The sequence below is a fragment of the Diplotaxodon limnothrissa genome, linkage group LG16 (genome assembly GCF_057381915.1).
Source record: "Diplotaxodon limnothrissa isolate DT_005_m linkage group LG16, D_limnothrissa_male_GT1.1, whole genome shotgun sequence".
NCBI lineage: Eukaryota > Metazoa > Chordata > Actinopteri > Cichliformes > Cichlidae > Diplotaxodon > Diplotaxodon limnothrissa.
The window spans coordinates 32363442-32382108 of record NC_140611.1 but is presented as its reverse complement, the minus strand read 5'-3'; the positions used below and the strand labels follow the sequence as shown (position 1 = coordinate 32382108).

The 18667-nt window shown below is 40.8% G+C and overlaps 2 protein-coding genes and 2 non-coding genes across 4 annotated transcripts; 3 read left to right on the top strand and 1 right to left on the bottom strand.

Moving 5' to 3' along the window:
• Positions 1-3132: 3132 nt before the first annotated feature.
• LOC146616492 (high affinity cGMP-specific 3',5'-cyclic phosphodiesterase 9A) lies at positions 3133-12016 on the bottom strand. Its single transcript, XM_085374718.1, has 14 exons — positions 11929-12016; positions 10412-10573; positions 10273-10324; positions 10002-10104; positions 9594-9736; positions 9462-9521; positions 7778-7955; positions 5907-6029; positions 5284-5376; positions 5138-5205; positions 4497-4599; positions 4323-4427; positions 3712-3858; positions 3133-3324 (listed from the first exon to the last, which is right to left on the bottom strand). Exons 1-14 carry the CDS (start codon positions 12014-12016, stop codon positions 3133-3135), a joined length of 1617 nt encoding a protein of 538 aa, XP_085230844.1.
• Positions 12017-13736: 1720 nt separating this feature from the next.
• On the top strand, positions 13737-18047 carry nifk (nucleolar protein interacting with the FHA domain of MKI67). Its single transcript, XM_085374181.1, has 6 exons — positions 13737-13946; positions 14539-14667; positions 15393-15501; positions 15609-15820; positions 16576-16638; positions 16990-18047. Exons 1-6 carry the CDS (start codon positions 13824-13826, stop codon positions 17200-17202), a joined length of 849 nt encoding a protein of 282 aa, XP_085230307.1. The 5' UTR covers positions 13737-13823; the 3' UTR covers positions 17203-18047.
• Positions 15193-15323, top strand: LOC146616491 (small nucleolar RNA ACA64). The gene has a single exon (XR_014906976.1). It is a non-coding gene; the product is annotated as a small nucleolar RNA ACA64 (small nucleolar RNA).
• Positions 16675-16805, top strand: LOC146616490 (small nucleolar RNA ACA64). Its single transcript, XR_014906979.1, has one exon. It is a non-coding gene; the product is annotated as a small nucleolar RNA ACA64 (small nucleolar RNA).
• Positions 18048-18667: the final 620 nt, after the last annotated feature.

The window sequence follows — 18667 nt, the reverse complement described above, 5'->3', positions numbered from 1 at the left end:
ACAGAAACATCTTTAAACATCTCCAAATAATAATAATAAAAACAATAAAGTAAATATTTAAAAAAGAATAAATTTGGGGCAGATAACCTTCACAGTTGAACCCTCAGACATGGCCTTCATGTCTGTACAGGCGCTGTGGAGAGCATCCTCACACAGAACATGACATCGTGGTTTGGGAACAGCTGTGTGAAGGACCAAAAAGCTCTCCAGAGAGTGATCCGTACAGCAGAACGCTGCTGCAGGATTGCTCTCCCCCCGCTTCAGGACACCTACACCAGGAGATGCCGGACTAGAGCAGCGCAGATACTGAAGGACCCGTCCCATCCTGGCAACAAACTGTTCCAACTTCTGCAATCTGGTAGAAGGTTCCACATCTTCCGGGCAAGGACAGAGAGACTCAAGAGGAGCTTCTATCCCCAAGCCATCCGTGCCCTAAACACACACACCCGCCCTCTCACATCATCTATAACTGACTGAGACAGGACTCTTCCAGACACTCTAAACCAAGGCACAATGTACATTTCAATTCCTTTAATTTTAAATATGTTTATATTGTCTATCCTGTAAAATAGTCAGATGTCTATTCATATTAATGTACAGAATTCACCTGCTTGCTGCTACTACTGCACATTCACCCAATGTATATACTATATGTGTGTATATATATATATATATATATATATATATATATATATATATATATATATATATATATATATATATATATATATATATATAATGTTTTTCCTCTACACCCCCCCCCCCCCCCCCCCCCCCCCCCATTTTTTTTGCACATGTCGAGGAGCGTGTCAGGCTACATTTCACTGTGTGTTATACTTGTATAACTATGCATGTGACAAATAAAGAACCTTGAACCTTGAACCTTCATGTGGGCCATCACACTTTTCCAGAGCCTGGTCACCTTTAGTTTTTAGGGGATCACCTGGAGGCAGAGGATGGGGTTTGATTTGATGTGTAATCTGCTGTGGAGCATATTCACAGAGACCTTCAAAGACTGTGTAAAAATGACCTCAGCTCGTGCAGCTGGGCTGGAACACTTGTTGTCCTTCCGACAGATCACTTGGAAGTCGAGCAGCTGCAGTTTGAAACACCAAAAACATGGAACTGGATGACCCGAGATTATACGGGGAAGTCCATAGAGTCAACGGATAACTGTCTTTATATTTCTGATTAGCATTTATTGCTCATTCATTCTGAGATTGGGTTTCATGAACTTTACAATCATGCAGTCAGGGTCATGTGTATTTGCCACTGTGGGGCCCACTACCTCTGTACAACCCCACAGTGGATTTTAAACCAGACAGTGTGGACTGAAGTGCACACACAAGCGCTAATTCTCAGACGTTTAGAAGTCACTGGATAACTGTCTGAAGTAGCTCCACAGCCATGCTTTGAATCTTTATGCAGATCAAAGATTCAAAGCTGATTCCAAGTTTTTAAAGCGTTAATCTTTCCGGATTTTATTTGTGTGCACAAATACAAGTCCTCTAAATACTAAATATTTGATTTTTTAGGGTTCTTAGGAGTTTTAATCTTATTCAAGTGGGTTTTGTAAATGGATCATCTCTCAATCTGAGTCCTTCGCTGTCAGCAGCTGTTGCAGCAGCTCTGGGTGACGACGTTTGCCTGCCCTTCTCTTCTTTCACTCAGAGTTTTCCTCTGATTATGAGAAGCCTATAAAAAGAACAGATCTGTATTTGGCTCTGAGCTGTGATGGGATTGCTACCAGCAAACTTTAATAGCTGATTCTGTCATTGAAAAAACGATAAAGAGGAACACTATTCTGGGACTTCTTCCCCGCTGCCAAACTTGCTCCGGGTCACATTGCTTGCTGGCGTTAGAAGAATGAATGGTGACCCCCTGCAAGTACAGAGCACATACCAGCGTTCATTCAGGCGAGAGAAGCCAGAGGCCCCACACACCACGGCGTCTTTTGTCTTCCCGAGGGGGAAAGAACAGTCTTAAAGTGATGTCAATACCTCTAAAACAAGTAAACAATCAACATTTTAGAGAAGGTTTATTGTGTAAAGGTAAAAATATATCACACTGCTGGGTAATTCATTCTGAAAGTGCACCAAACTGAATATACATTAAAAGCAGATGAGAAGGAAGCCTCTAACAAAGATACCGGTGGCTAAGAGTTGAACTTCCTGTTGGAGACAAAGCTGTGATTCCCTCTGACTGAACTTCTGGTCCCAGCTGATCTTTCTGAGCTCTGCAGTATGGTGCCACCTAGTGTCCAGTAATGCATCCTGCACCTGCTGATAATCAGGCATTTGTTTCATTCAAAGTCTCTGTTAAACAACAGCAAAACAAGAGAACCAAACTAAAACTTTGATGTTTTATGGTGTTCTTATTCCAACATGATGACATCAGCCTGTTATAGTAACATTGCAACCACCTACGACTCGAAATATTATTTGATATGGTTTCTTTACCAGCCCATCAGTGTCCCTGATAAGGATAAGCAGATAAGATAATGTATGGTTGGATCATTTGTTGACTTTTTTTTTTTCAAGGTCAACTTTGATCTTGAGCGCTAGCAATGATGGTCAAGGTCAAATGTTTAGCTAACCTGGATATTAACATTTCTGATTGGCTAACACAGTTTTGTGGTTAGGGTCATGTCACTTGCTTGATTGGTTGGTTTGGCATTAAATTATCGTCTTTCAGTTTTCAAGTCTTTAGCACTTTTTAACCCATTTTTTTTTTACAGATAGAACAATGACAACAATACACAGTACAGCAAACTCCCTGTGTGTGTTTTATTAACTGCAAACTAGACCAAGAACAACTCAGAGCACACACACACACACACACACACACACACACACACACACACACAAACAAACAACAGCGGCAGTCATTACAACATAGCGTTTTCATGGGTACTTCAGCACCAGAGTAACAACGCAGTGTTATGATCCTTTACAAATAATGTTTCTTTCATAAAATACATTCTGTGAGAAACAGATTTATTTTAAAATAGACTTCTGTTGAATGTGATGTTATTCTATTCTAGTTACATCAACGCTGCATGCAGAGAAACTACATCACAGGACGTTTAGTCCACCAAATAATCAATATGACAGTGAACTGATATGAAATCATTCATGTTAACTGTGACTCTGGTTCCGAGGTGTCTGGCCCGGCGTCCGTCTGGCTGTCTTGTCGGCCTCCCGCTGCCTCCTTGCTCTTGGCTGCGTTCTCGCTCTGAGCCCGGTTCTGCTGCTCCGTCTCCAGAGCTTTCTCCATCTCTGTGTAGTAGTCGAGAGCTTTCCGGACGGGATCAATAATGTGTTGCTGCAGAATTATTGCAAAAAAAGTTTAAACTGATTACAATTTACCAAAAAACATGGGTTGAATTTAACCATTTATGAGTTCCTTACTGTAGAAAAAGGCCGGCTGTACTTTAACACTTGCTGAGGACGGGTTTCTGTAAAGTAATTTCCTGTTTTATTTTGTAAATCTTACCCTGTTTACACTGTTCACCATTCACTGTTTACCTGTGCTGCCTTTCACACCAATTAGGGGGTTTTTTTTTTGTTTATTTTAGTCTTTTCTTTTCATCTGAGCCACTTATTTAAGATGTTTTGGACACCTTCCTGTGAAAGTCTTCATTAAATTTTGCAAAGATGCTTTCAAAGAAGTACATACAGTACATTTTCTCCATACTTTTGATTTTAATACCTCCAGGCAGGGGAAGAGGTTGGCCAGCTCGATGAAGAGAGGCAGAAGAACAAATCTGATGAAGCCTGTTTGAGATGAAGGTTTGGTAACTTTGTCCCGGTCCATAAAGGGGGTAACGGGAAGGCCCTCCAACTTCTCCACATCACTCTGACAGAACGACAGGAGACAGATTTGACCCACTTAACTTAGTTTACTTCTATTGCTTTATAAGGGGTGTTCAGCTGTGTGGCACACCCTCATTACTGTAAGGCCACGGTGGATTTAACATTTGAATTTAAAAGGTAATATATTTTAGTTTCTGTAGCTTTAAAAAGTGAAGTTACTCTGCATTTGTTATAATGAACTGCACCAACAAGGTCAGATCATCTGAAAAATAAATTCTCACACAACTTGATAACAGACTGTGTCTATAAAGAACCTCACAGTTTGTCTCTGCCCTTCAAAAATCAGCTGGACCGTCCCTGAATCTCATGGTAGAGCCAAAACATTTAGAGTTCAGGTCACTGTGCTCCAAAACATCCCTCTTTAAGTTACAGATATCTCATCAAAAACAGCATCATATCATATTGTCACTTTGAAATGTCTTGACAAAGTTCAGCAGGAGTCGGTACCTGGTTGAAGAATTCCTGTAAAAGACAATCCAGCCAGGGCTCAGCCACCTCCATGGGCCGGGCCTCGTTGGATATGTCGCTCACTTTGATCAGGATCGTCATTAGCTGCACAAACAACAACAGTAAATAGATGTATACATGCTTCCAAATTTTCACGGTGCTCTGTAGTCTTACCACGTCTCTGTGGTCCTTGTTGGTGAAGTCAAACACTGGAAGGATGGACTTGAACTTGTTGAGAACCTCATTGTGCCTCGACATGTCGGTGGCCAGAATGCATCTGAAACAATCAGTGCTCATTATAAATTCTGTGCTAAGATATCATGATGAACAAGAGCACTCAGAGATCACAACTTCCCCACAGAAGGCAAAGACTACACTAACACATTGATGGGTTTTTTTTGTGTTTTTATTATAAAATACTGATGTCATCTTATGACATCATTGTGACACTGTAGGGTGTTGTATTGACAAAATAAAAAGTGTTTTGCACTGCTCTCTGCGTGCCCTTTCTTATGATATATTACTCAATATGGTTTCTACAAAGTTTTTTCAAGGTCAACTTTGACCTTGGACGTAACAATGAAGGTTAAGGTTAAATGCTTAGCCAAACTAGGTACACATGTCCCTCAAGGTCTAGCATTTTTACACAAAATTAAATCACCTTTAGCTTGGTTTCTACCGGCACACAGAATTTGAACATGATATCTTGAAAATTGTGGATGCTAGACTGCTAACAAACAGACAGACAGGCAGACATATTCCCTCCTTTTGGGGGGAGAAAAATTAAAAACATGACTATTGGAAGATGATCTCACTTGATGATCCCCTCTCGTATCCGTTTGTACTGATCCGTGGACAGATTCCTGAAGATGTTGCTCTCTGTCTATGAAACAAAGACTCTCGGGTCACTGTGGAGTCATCCATGCATGTACGCAGGTTAATGGAGGGTTTTCATTCTTACCCTCTCCAGTATCTCGAAAGCTACAGCACAGTGGTGGTTCTCCAGAGGAGAGATGTCATTGTAGCGCAGAGCGAGTTCAGTCTGAGCGTTTATCTGAAGGACAGTCAGACATGAGATTCTTACCAAAGTTCAAGCCTCAACCTTATTTTGGAAAACTGGAAAATTCAGATGAATAAAACATCACAGAGTGTTGTAACATCATCTGCACTGAAGTCCCAGCAAAACCTGTGTTGGCTGTTCTTCTACAGTGCAAAAGGTGGTAGTTTCGAAATAACTGGTATAAAAGATTTTAAGCGATGAAACTACACAGAATTACATGGACTGGTTCTCAAAGAGTCTCAAAGAGACTTTTCCCTAATCTTAAAGGAGTTTCATTATTATATGAAAGCAGTAAGTGCCATCCATTACATGCAGAAAATTGTTGCCATATCACAGTTTTACATCATCTAGTGAGAAAATGTGTACAAAAATCGCACCGAGCCAAATTTTCAGGTTGAATCAAAATTCTGTTCTCATATTCTGATATGTAGGCCGGGAGTGTTCTAACTCCAACTGGTACAACAAACCACAATGCAGGTCTGAGTTTCAGTACTAGGGAAGCCTAAAAAGTGTGCTTTGTGTACCTGATAGGCATTGTTGTATCCCGTGTGGTCGAGGTCGTGGCAGACTGCAGAGGTCAGCATAATCAGCAGGTCAATGCTGTCCATCTTACTCCTCAGGTCAGTCAGCCAGATCAAACCATACATCTGCTCAGAGGGAAGACAAACAAAGGCAACAACACAAATGGAGAGAATGAAGAAGAAGGATTTACCTGCATTTATTGGTATCACTTTATAATGTCCAATTTTTATTTCAAATTAAAATCTAATTATATTTACCTACAAATACTTAAAGATGGGCACACTAGAATAAGGGGGAACAAGTCCCGTTCTTAGAGGAAACAAGCAAACAATTATACCGTAAGTAAATTTGAAAACTGTGTAATTTCATGATAATTTTGCAGAAATGCCAGGGTGCTAGATAGGAGAGTTCATCCGTTAGTCGAACTTCAGAGAAAGGAGGAACAATGTGATTTTCGTCCTGGTCGTGGAAGACTGGACCAGCTCTTTATTCTCTCAAAGATACTTGAGGGTGCATGGGAGTTTGCCCAACCAGTCTACATGTGTCCTGTAGGAGGTGCTTTGTGAGCATGGGGTGTCTGGCGTATTGCTTCGGGCCATTCGATCCTTATACAACCATTGCAAGAGCTTGGTCCACATAGCTGGCAATAAGTCGGACTCATTCCCAGTGGGTGATGGACTCCGGCACAGCTGCCCTTTGTCACCGATTCTGTTCATAATTTTTATGGACAGAATTTCTAGGTGTAGCCAAGTGGCGGAAGTCTTTCACTTGGGTGGTCTCAGAATCCCATCTCTGCTTTTCGCGGATGATGTGGTTCTGTTGGCTTCAACGGGTGATGGTTCGCACTGGAAAAATTCACAGCTGAGTGTGAAGCAGGGGGAATGAGAATCAGCACCTCCAAATCTCACCTGGAAAATAGTGGAGTGCCAACTCCGAGTTCCTTCCCCAAGTGGAGGAGTTTAAGTATCTCAGGGTCTTGTTCACGAGTGATGGCAGAAGGTAGCGGGAGATCGACTTTCGGATTGGTGCTACAGCTGAAGTGATGCGGACGCTGTACCGGTCCGTTGTGGTAAAGAGAGAGCTGAGTGTAAAAGCGAAGCTCTTGATTTATCGGTCAATCTAAGTCCCTATCCTCATCTATGGTCCCAAGCTGTCCGTAGTGACTGACAGATTGAGATAGCAGATACAAGTGTTGGAAATGGATTTCCTCCGAAGGTTCGCTGGCCTCTCCCTTAGAGATAGGGTGGGAAGTTCAGCCATCCGGGAGGGGCTCAGAGTAGAGCCGCTGCTCCTCCACATTGAAACGAGCCAGTTGAGGTGGTTCGGGCATCTGATAAGGATGCCTCCTGGGTGCCTCCTTGGTGAGGTGTTCCAGGCATGTCCCACCGGGACACACTGGAGAGATTATATCTCTCGGCTGGCCTATGAACGCATTGGTGTTCTCCCAGATAAGCTGGAGGAGGTGGCTGGGGAGAAGGAGGTCTGGGCTTCTCTGCTTAGGCTGCTGCCCTGCAACCTGGCCGCCGTGGATAAGTGGAAGAAGATGGATGGATGGATGGATTTTGCAGAAAAACACAATATTTCTTACATATGCGTAAATATGCTGTACTTTTCGGGGTTTGTGCTATATTTAATAATTTGTAGACCTGTGTGAGCTTTTAGTGATGGAGCCAAAATATGCCTCACAACCTGAAAAGTGCTGTGTACCATTATTACCATGAAACTACACAGTACTTAAAATTACTTTCTTTGTTTCCTAACTAACTTTTTACCCTCTTATTCTAGTGTAACTGCCTTTAAGTATTTGTAGGTAAATTTAACCACAGCGTAATTGGGAATTACGCCCTTAGTTGCAGGCGTTAAACATACTCACCATCTGGGTCACACAGAAGCAGTGTTTAAAGTTGTGGAAAGGGATGTTGTTGTATCGGCGATAGATTTCGAACAGAAACTGCTGCAAGACTTCGGGCTCGATGTTGAAGGTTGGTATAAAGTCTAAATCTGTGTACATGACTTGCAGGAGCACCATAATCTCTGCATCCTCCCACTGCCTGCACATCACCAGAAAAAAAAATCAATAGCCAACCAGTCAACATTTGTCCTTCCACTCGGATTTCCAGGCTAAATGTGACCTGCCAATTTTCAGCTTAACAAAAAAACCTTGAATGGTGAAATGTTTTCTAATGGACACACAGATAATGTAAAAGACATAAATTTCCCATTGCTACAAAGTCCAAGAATGGATCTTTCAGCACATCTTTCAAGACAAGATTTTGAGGAAAGACAAGCAGACGATAATTATTCAACACAGAAATGCAGAAGCTGTGGAGTCAGCTGAAGTGTTGAGGAAGGAAAGAGGACAATTATTGAACCATTTAGACATATTCAACCCTCTGATGCCAAAGTTGGAATAGTGAGGACCATAACCATCTGTCATGAAATTTTTTTCTTTTAAAAAAAAAAGGTGAAAGTCTTGCAAATCCAGAAAGAACAAAAAATGTTATTTTGACTGACACAAACAAAAAAATATTCTAGTGCTGTCAGCGTTAATCTCGCTAAAACGAAATTAACGCCATAACCACATTAACGCGTCAGATCTCTGTTAGCGAGTTCGCCCAGTGCCTGTGGCTGCACACCTCATTAATGCTCGTTAACGCGTTAGCGCCGTCCAGCCACACGCATCAGGGTGATCTGCGATAACTCGCTAACAGAGATTTGCCGCGATTAATGCTGACAGCACTAAAATATTCATAAAAACATCAGTTTTCACTATATTTCTCCAAAATTTAGTGCAGGTATAGCGTTATCACCTTTCTGTTTGCTGGGACCCTGTTCCCACATTTGTTTATCTATCTACTGAACATCTACTTTTGCATTTTTGCTTAAAACTCATGTGTTTTTTTCTTTTCAAACACATGTTGGACTGTGCTCACGAGGAGTGGTTGCACTCCTGTGTTGAGAAACATACGAACACACTGAGGGTTTTAGTCTTTTCAGTAAATTTGTTTACAGCAGCAAGAGTGCAGGATCACGTCAGAATTATTCCTGATAATACTGCACTGGCCAACTTGCAAAAAGCACATTTTATCAGGTCTTTAGAGGAATCCTGTAATTTAGCTCCAAGCTTTAGGTGTGTAGGTTGAACTTAACCTCATCGATGCTCCTCTATTGCTGCAGGTTTGCTTTAAAAGCTTTTGGACAAATGAAAAGATAACCGAACCTTAGTGAATGCATGGCGCTCACTTCAAACGAGGTGTGCATATTAAGGCTTTTATAAAGACCTTCTTTTAATTAGCGAGTCCTCATCCAGGCCTATTCATATTGAGATGAGAGTGCGGATCAGAAGAAAAGGCTGAGGGCTTCCATCCTCTTCAGAAACACATCAGATGTGTTTGTTGGGCACGACTGTCATTGGCTGACCGCCTGCCTCACTGTCCACGGAGGAAACAGGTGCGCTCGTTTATTTAGGATCACAAAGACGCATCAGGGTGATGAACACAGATTCAGCAGGTGACATTAAAAGCAATTGGATTCATGCATTTTAAAGCAAAACTTACCAGTTATCAAAGGTTGGCGTCTTCAGGTACTGCCTCACTTCCTCAGATACCTCCAAAGTGCTGCAAAGATTGTGGCATGAGGAGTAAGAATAGCAAATTATTCCAAACATTTTAATGTGAATTTTTACAAACCTCATTTGCAGGAACTTTTCCCGCACATGTTCACACTCTTCCCTGGTTTTACGCAGCGTCCTTTTGTGGTAGAACGGTGAGGGCTTGTGGGTTCCCTCCGAGAGATCTTTGAACAGCCCCAGCCAGCTTAGATGCTCCACACTCTGAAGACAAATGAGCACTGAACACAAACCTACTGGAGCTCACACTACAAATTATTACTGACTTCTTCCTAAGTGATTATTTCCCCAGCCCTGCTGCACTGTGACATCTAATCATAGGGTTCCCCCACCTGCCAAACCCACTTTATCCCCATGTTTGTCTCTAAGTTTTGAATTTAAAAAAACTTCTGGTATTTTTGTTCAGTTATTTGAGGCGGAACAAGCTTAAACAACACAACACTGGATGTGGGAAACTTTGCTGGGATACCTCCAGTTTCTCTCTGAATGAATCCACCTGCTTCTTCATCTCATACACAACTGCAGGCGTCTCGCCAGCCTCGATGAGGATTTTCTTCTCCAGGCCCTGCAGTCTGGGATCAGTGAAGCAACCATTCATGAACTTTTCAGCTGTACGTGTCATGGCTCAGATTCTGGTCTTTAATGCCTGATATGAGACTTTAAAAAGCACACTGATGGTAGCATACCTAAGAGATCTTTACGCATGTTCTCTCCTTTAATACCCAGCCTGCCCCACCTACCTTTTTTCCATGGATGACAGGTCAAATCCTAGTGCACCAGCAAGCTCGGCACCTGAAATGACATAAAAAGATGGAGACTGTCAACAGTTTCCATGTGAACTAGATCACTGCCATTCCCACGATGCCTAATTAAAGATACCTAACAGCTCACTGTTACAGTCGGCAGCCACCACCTCCAGCTTGTAGCACAGGTTGGGGCTGTTGGGTTCAAGGCTCGGAGAAATGTTGATGATGTTGCCTTTAGGGTTGTACAGTTTCAGGATGTCATGGGGTCCGGCCTCGGCGGCAGAGCGGAACAGATCTAGAAAGACCAGCTTGAGGTTTATTTTATAGAATCACTTGAGGAAATCCAGGAACTGTTATTCAAATGAACAGATATATATAACCACGTCCAAATTACTAACCAACTTTGATATGAATCATTTCATTTAGACTTAGATTTTTTGTCTGTTCTGAGCTATTTTGAAAGTTTTCTTGCATTTTGTTTTCTTTAGGTTATTGGTATAATTTTTGTGCTAACACTTATATAATATTTGTAAAGTGCTCAGTATCTAAACAACCCATTATCGTCAAACAACTGTAACAACCAGCAACACCAACAGTCACCAACAACAATCCACAACCAGCAACAATCAGCAACAATCAGCAACAACCACAACCAACAACCACCAATAACAACAATCAGCAAATACAACCAACTATAACAAAAACCAACATCAACAAACAGTTTATCAGAAAAAAGTAAAATCTACTTAAGAGGGGTGATTTACACAAATTTGGTTAGTGTGGTTGTGCTATACTCATACTTGGGTATTCAATATGAACTTCCATAATCATACAATGTATATTAAACTAAAAGAGCTCTATTATTTATATTCATAGCACTTCATCTAATATTAGTTTATAAATGTTTTAATATACCCAGTTCTCAGAGAATTACATACTTAGAGGGCTGAGGGGGGTTTTGCCTTAATGTGCCCCATACACCGTAGTGTCTCAGAAACACGAGCAGCCCCGAACATGATTGGGAGGCATTAGGCACTGCAGGAGTCTCTATTATAATTATCAGTCACAAACGCTGAAAAACACGCATCACACATGTAAAGTTTTCTATAAATGACTGCACTGAAATATTAACCAAAAAAAGATGTAAAGGTAAACATTTTTGACAGTGACTCGATTCTGAGCTTCCCACTGCAGAACTGTTTAGAAAAATCTAGCACAAATTAAGTGGAACGAGTGTCTACAACTATGCAGGTACAACGTTCAGATAATTCAATACAGGAAAGTAAACTTCAAAAACTAGTACAGTAGAAGTTAAATGCAGTCATCTAAATTAAGTAAGAACACTGCTTGCAGTTACAGCCCTGTTCTAATGAGTAAAATCTGCAGTATGTAATGTGCGTGGAGACCATGATGCCAAAGGCTGAAGCTGCTGTGAGAGGTGAGGAGCTGTCAGTGGCAGCTGTATTTGCAGCAAAGACTGCTTTGTCTTATGTTGATCCATTTATCAAATTTGCTTTATTGATTTTAGTCACAAAAGAGTATTTCCTGAACTCTAAGCATAAGAATATTCCACTTTAATTCATTTGTCCAAAACAACACGTTAGAATGCATTTGATCATATGAAACATAAACTTGAGCTTCGGCTCCTACCTTTGACGTCCTGAGCCGGACAATCAACCGGGAACTCCGCCTGCTCCGGTCTCCCGTTCACCGTGAAGTAGATTACTTTTGTTTCCATGTCATGAATCTAAACCCACTGACGCTGCTGTGCGCACTGCTGATCTGGCTCTGATGTCTATCTCCTCTTATTATCTTAATGATAAACACTCCACCCCCTCTCCACCTCCTCCTAAGCTCCTCCTCCTCCCCTGCCTTTGGACTCCAACATTTCTCAGAGCAATAGCCAACTGTCTTCACCCGAAATTTAGATTTTTATGACAATTACAAAGGTTATGAGGTTTTTTTTTTTTTTTTTCAAAAAATGATTACAGTAGTGGTTCTCAAATTGCGGGTGACAAATTAAGGGCACAGAGGTGAACATGGTGTTGATTTTTAATACAAATATAATTACAGTTCTACAAGAAAGAGAGAATGGTCTTTATAGAGTCAAACTGAGAATGAGATAACCAATCAGAGTGTTTTTGGCTGATTTTTAAGTGCTGTAGCGAACCTGCTGTTTAGTGCACGTTGTGCCCCTATGCTGTGATGCTGTGTTCATAGGCACATTGCTATGAAAGAGTATTAGGACCATGTTAAGAATTTTATAGAAGGTACAGGAGCCATTGCAGTTGTTTGGTTGAAACAACAACCACAATCTCCCCATTTAGACTTTTATTCTCAAAATACTAATTAAATTTAATGTCGAAATTTCAACTTTAATCCTAATATGGCCATTTTTTTTCTAAATGTGAAAACTTTTATATGTGCTTTTTTTGTTTGTTGTTTAAAATTTGACTTTTATATATTTTTAGTTCATATTTTTGAATTTTTGCTTTTATTCTCCACAGTTTTAAGTTTTCTTTCATTTTAATTTTGATATATTTCATTTTTATGTATTTATTTATTGCATTTGTTTTCAAATTTATTCAATTTTCTTTCCAGTTTTTGCACAAATGTGTTTTTCTTTCCTTGAAATATTTATCTTTTTTGTAATTTAAACTTTAAGACTTTGTACCAAAATGTATGAAATCTTATAAAATAAAATATGATGCCTGCACAATGACTTTTTTCAGTTTTACACATTTTTATATTTCAATTCTTAGGATTGGTGATTGGAGCAGGAATTTTTTATCATAATTAAAATGTTATGAGATGTTTCTTATGAATAGAAATGTAGAGGTTCTCAAACTTAAGTAAAGATGCGCACAGCCAGGTGAGACATAAGAAGTGATAATCACATAAGAAAATGAGATGTTGATTTCCCCTAAATATAGCTTCTACTACTACTACTAATGATAATAATAATAATAATGATAATAATAATAATAATAATAATAATAATAATAATAATAATAATAATAACAACAACAATAATAAAAAAGAAGAAGAAGAATTAACTAAAAACAAGATTTAGCCCAAGATTCTGACTTTAACTTAATTTAATTTCAATTCAATTACTTTTTTTTTTAATTTTCCATTTTTTGTTAAATAAACACGATATAAAATGTTAAATTTAAAGGAATATGTTCAAATTAAATGTACCAGGAACATTTTCTAAAACATTCTTAAAGAGGAATAATTTTAATAAGTACCTTTGTTTTGTTTTACTTTCACTTTCCTTTAATTAAAACATTGCTTAATTTTTTTTACTGAGGTTTTATTTTCTTTCTTTTTTGAGCGTACTAACAAACATACCTCCGCACCTGTAGGTGTCGCTGCACAGAGCGCGGAGCTGCAGACGTGACGCGATTCTCCGGCACTCGTTGGTGTTCAGCGCATGTGCAGCCGGATGTGGGTCATTATCAGCAGCAGCATCGTGGTTTATGGACGGCTAAGTGAGTGTTTGTCTCAGTTTATGTGGCGTTTGTAGCTTCCAACAGCGAAAAATGAGTGAAAGTGGCGCCGAAGCGGCTCCTGCTGCGGCCAAAGAGCTGCTGGCGCTGAATCCTGCACAGGAGTCCGACTTCAGAAAGAAGGTTCAGGAGGTGAAGAAGAAGAAATCAGGCAAGGTGGGTGAGACATGTGGCCTTGAAGGAGACCCGATAGTCTGCAGTTATTTTTCTTTTGTTTACTGTCGCTTAGTTTACTCTAAGACTGCCTATGTCTCTCTCTGTAGTCTGTGTTTAACTCTGGTTCAGGTGCCGTGACATCTTTATAGGCTCGTGGTCTTTACTCTGTCAGTCGGCCCACGTGCAGCGTATTTACTCAGGTTTACAGATGTAAGGCAGGCCCATTTAAAAAAAGAAGAAGAAATGACATCCTGTCTCAAGTTATTAAGTTTACGGACTGAGAAGAAGATTAATGTTATTACAGTAAAGAAATAAAGAGAACTGGCCCCAAAGAAACGTGACCAAACTGAATGTAAACTGATTTAAACAAGAAAATCTGTAAATGAGGCGAACATCTGTATGTTTAATATATATAAAGTGTATTTATTTTGTACTTTTATTTTGTAGACGTTTTAAAAGCCGGCCTGGGAAAAATAAATCTTTAAAGTTGTTTTTTCTCATAATTTAGTCTGTGCATTATATTGTATTATAAATCACAGGTGAAGGCCCAGCTCTCTGTGTAATGTGGTGATCTGTCTTTCCCCCATCACAGGCAAACCGTCTGACCCCAGGAGTGATTTACGTCAGCCACCTGCCCCGAAACCTGGTGGAGCCTCAGCTCAAATCTTACTTCGGTCAGTTTGGGAAGATCCTGCGGCTGCGGCTGTCCCGCAGTAAGAAGGTAACCCTGAACATGTGGAAACAGACGTGTGAATGTGTGAGGGGCGATCAGAATCTTCAACTGCATCTCTAAAACTTTCACAGCTATTGCAGCGATGTATCACTTCCTTAAAAACTTCACTTGGAGTCTTTTTATTTTTATTTTTGATAAAACTTTAGAGGGAAATGGTCACTGTGAGGCTGATTATAGATTGTGTGGTTTGAGGCCTCATAGCCAGAACAGAAACTTCCAGATAAAAAATCTCAGGTATAACTCACCAGAAAAGGAGCCCACATGTTGCATCTAAGCAAAAAATGACCTTTGAACTATAACTTGGTAAAAAGTTGCAGGGATTTGTCTCCAGTAACAAAGTAATAAAACTGACTCCCAACACCTCCGTGTTTAGCAGGAGCAGTCGAGGAACTTCTTGATTGCTATTCTTGAATCCAGCACGCTCTGCAAACATTCCGATTTCTTTATTTTGGTTTAAGTAGTCCAGGCAGGAGCCTGTTTGAAGCTCCACTTCTTAAAATCTGGAGTTTTGGCTGAGACTGAAAATGATCTCAGATGTAAAAGTGGTCTGAGGTCAGATAACTGAGCCTAGAGTACTCTGGTACATTAAGCTTATCACCTGCTCTGCCTGTTATCAGAGTGATAAAACCCATGTGCCAACAAACATCTGGAGGGAATGAAAACATCTGAGAGTCTGTGACTGTCACTTTATTCCTCTCTCTGTCTGTTTGCAGACTGGTAACAGCAAAGGTTACGCTTTCATCGAGTTTGACTGCGATGAAGTGGCGAAGATCGTTGCAGAGACGATGAATAATTACCTGATGGGAGAGAGACTCATCAAATGTGAGTCAAACCTCATCTTTTAGATCCTGATTCACAGGAAGTTTTCCTCTAAGGGTCTTATTTCCGACCTGATGTTTATTTAAATGTATACTTTTTTTTCCTCCCAGGTCAGGTGTTTCCTCCCGAGAAGGTGCACGAGAAGCTGTTTGTCGGCTCGGAGCGAGGGTTCAAAAAGCCGACGTATCCCGCGGTAACGCGTTACAACAAGAAGCACACAGAGGAGGAAATTGCAAAAATGACCGGCAAGCTGCTGCGCAAAGAGTCGAGGCTCCGAAAGAGGATTGCAGCATACGGCATCGAGTACGAATTCCCCGGATTCGTAAGTGTTTACACGCTGGAGCGGAAACATTAAACGGATTTAGGTTTTAAAAACTGGAAATGTGCCGTGACATGGCGGCATATTTAAAGGCGTCTGATTTAAGTAATGGATTTCTTCCAACTAAATTCCAAACAGCGTGCAGCTGTGATCTGTTCAGAAGCTTCAGTTTTTACAAAAAAGAAAAAGGATCTTCAGAGAATTACAGCGATTTGGAATACTGCTGATTCCATATAAATTCAACTGAATCTGGAAAGACTTTCCCACCTGTCCCCCTCAGAATCATCTGGTTATTTACAGAAACTTTAGATTATTTAATGAAGCCATGCACACTTTTACCCTCATGCTTTCTTTCCAGTCATTCCCTGCAGGAATCTCCCCACTTCAAATGCAAATTCCACAAACTAAACTCAGGGCTGTTTGTAGCTTAATAAAAAGGTTTTCAAAGTATGAAATCCTGTGATGTGCTGCGATTTAAGCCTGCGGGCTGCTGGGACTTGCAGTAGACTCCCTGCACAGTAAACAGTGAAAACTACAATCAGTGTCTTCATACTCTTTATTCTGTCTGAGCAACAGTCCAGAAAGTCAAAGCAGATTGTCTTTAACGTCAGGCCTCAGTTACTGTGTGCAGTCAGGACTGTTACACTGTCAGCTCGGCTTGGTCAAAAAAAAGTGATTTTTTTTTTTTTTTTTTTTTTGAGATTGTTCTTTCCGAGGTCTTATAAACTTCACCTTCACTGCTCTCTGTGCTCTTCCAGGCGGCTCAGGTTCCTAAGAAGAAGTCATCCTCCGATGCCGGGAACGTATCTTCGTGCACTGACGTAAGTCTTGTTGTCATGTTTGGTTTTATGTCGGGCGCAGAGTGAAAATGGCCCCGGGTCTCTCAGTGGTCTGGGGTCAGATAACTGCGCCTAAAGAACTGCGGTGCGTTAAGCTTATCGCGCGTGTCTGATAGTGCCAGCGTGATAAAACCCATGTACCAACATTTAAGCCTCTTACTTAAAATAGATGCATTTAACAACAAAATCTGCAAAAAAAGGATTGATATCATCCAGAGAGACAGAAGAAAGGTGTTGAATTTGATGCCTGAGCTTCATGCTGTACTTCCATGCAGTACTGGTTTTTACCACAAAGTGGAGCAGTGAGTCAGTGTAATCTTTGCTCTTCTTTAGGACAGCACACCTGTCTGCACACCCTCTTTCCTCGAGAGAAGGAAGTCCACGGCGGCGGAAAATGATGCTGATGATGAGATCATCATCAAGATGCCAGCTGTAGACAAAGAGGAAGACTCTGAGGAGGAAGACTCTGAGGAGGAAGAGGAAGAAGGGAGTGACGATGAGGAGGAAGAGGGAAGCGAGGAGGACTCTGAGGAGGAAGCAGAGTGAAAGTCCTGAGTTTTGTTGTGGACTCTGAGAGCAGAGAAACGAACGTCAGGATCCTGAACTGAATCGTTCTGTGTTCAGAAATCGATGGGACATGTTTGTGTGACGGACACCGCTGAAGGCGAGCTGCGGCCGCGCGTGTACGACACACGAGGCTGCGTTTAGATTTTTTTGCTTCGTCTAAAAATGTGTAAACTATAATTCTTCAACAATAAATGTAAATATGGAAGGAAAGCAGGCGGGAAGGTAGATCGCTTCACATTTCAGCCACAGACTGTATTTAAAAGATGGTCGCAACCAAAGGGGCGTCACCTTTGTTGAGGATACCTGCCACCATTTACTTTTCAAATTCTGAAGTAAGAGTGTGTGTGTGTGTGTGTGTGTGTGTGTGTGTGTGTGTGTGTGTGTGTGTGTGTGTGTGTGTGTGTGTGTGTTGAATACACTTTAACTGCCGTGTATTCATCAGACCTCTGATAACTGAGGTAATTTTGATCGCAGCGCATCTGTGAATTTATTAAATATTTTCCCAAATAAAATTAAAAGTTTATATTAAAACCAACCAGAGATTTCCGATTTGTTTTATAGCCTCAGATTTTCCAGTGTTGCACTTTTAGACGTCGTCTAAACGCCCGTTCACCCTTACTGGAGATTTGACTCGGTGGAATTCTACATCATAACCACGAACGCCTCTGAAACCCGACCCTGACTAAATGGCATGTCGACAAAGCTCACGCCTCTTGTGATTGGCCTGTTGAGTACCATCACCTCTCCTGTTTCCAGTTATGTTTTTGGGGCAGTTCTTGAATTTAGCCGTCAGAATAAAATTATTGTGTCAGTATAAGGAAAAATAATCATACGGTCAATATAAGGACCCAAATGTCTGCAAATTCATGGTGGGAGATGGCTGAGTCCTTCAGAATGAGCAAAGAAGTGAAAAAACTAGAGGGACAAATTTAAGAGTGAGAACCTAGAGGAAAAAAATACCTGGCTTTTTGATTGTATCAGCTGTCAAATAAAACGGGGGCATAATCTCACCATAAATGCCGCTGCTAACATAGGCTACATTATTGACTCTGCAAAGACTCATTGCAGAAGTCTAAATCAGGTCTCTGATGAACACTTTTTGAGTGAAAGTTGTTGGAAAAAGGTGCGTCTGTGTTTCCTGAAGTCAACGCACGTGGGGTCAACTTGTGTGTGGACTGTTTTATGGACAAAAAGATGTGACAACATGTACAGGCCAGTGTAGAAACATAAAAATGGAGAATCGGGGTGAATCTGCAGTCCCTCCTGTGTAGCCTCATCTCATTTTAGTCCGTTTAAAATTCAAACTTCTGACTGATAGTCTGGCTCTTTAGGAATTGAGCAAGCATCTGATGCAGCAGAATCATCAGATTATTTAAAAACTAAGTCGACTAATGAGGAAGAGCATGCTTGTTAGTGTGCAGAGTGCTTCAGCATTGACAGATTT

What these genes read in the sequence shown, in the direction of transcription:
- nifk (XM_085374181.1), top strand. Translation starts at nt 13,824, where the DNA reads ATGAGTGAAAGTGGCGCCGAAGCGGCTCCTGCTGCGGCCAAAGAGCTG. An exon ending in GGGAGAGAGACTCATCAAAT is followed by an intron (nt 15,502 to 15,608) that starts GTGAGTCAAACC and finishes TTTTCCTCCCAG; the next exon opens with GTCAGGTGTTTCCTCCCGAG. An exon ending in AGTACGAATTCCCCGGATTC is followed by an intron (nt 15,821 to 16,575) that starts GTAAGTGTTTAC and finishes GTGCTCTTCCAG; the next exon opens with GCGGCTCAGGTTCCTAAGAA.
- LOC146616492 (XM_085374718.1), bottom strand. Translation starts at nt 12,016, where the DNA reads ATGGAAACAAAAGTAATCTACTTCACGGTGAACGGGAGACCGGAGCAG. An exon ending in CTGTCATCCATGGAAAAAAG is followed by an intron (nt 10,105 to 10,272) that starts GTAGGTGGGGCA and finishes CACTGATCCCAG; the next exon opens with ACTGCAGGGCCTGGAGAAGA. An exon ending in ACCTCTTCCCCTGCCTGGAG is followed by an intron (nt 3,325 to 3,711) that starts GTATTAAAATCA and finishes ATAATTCTGCAG; the next exon opens with CAACACATTATTGATCCCGT.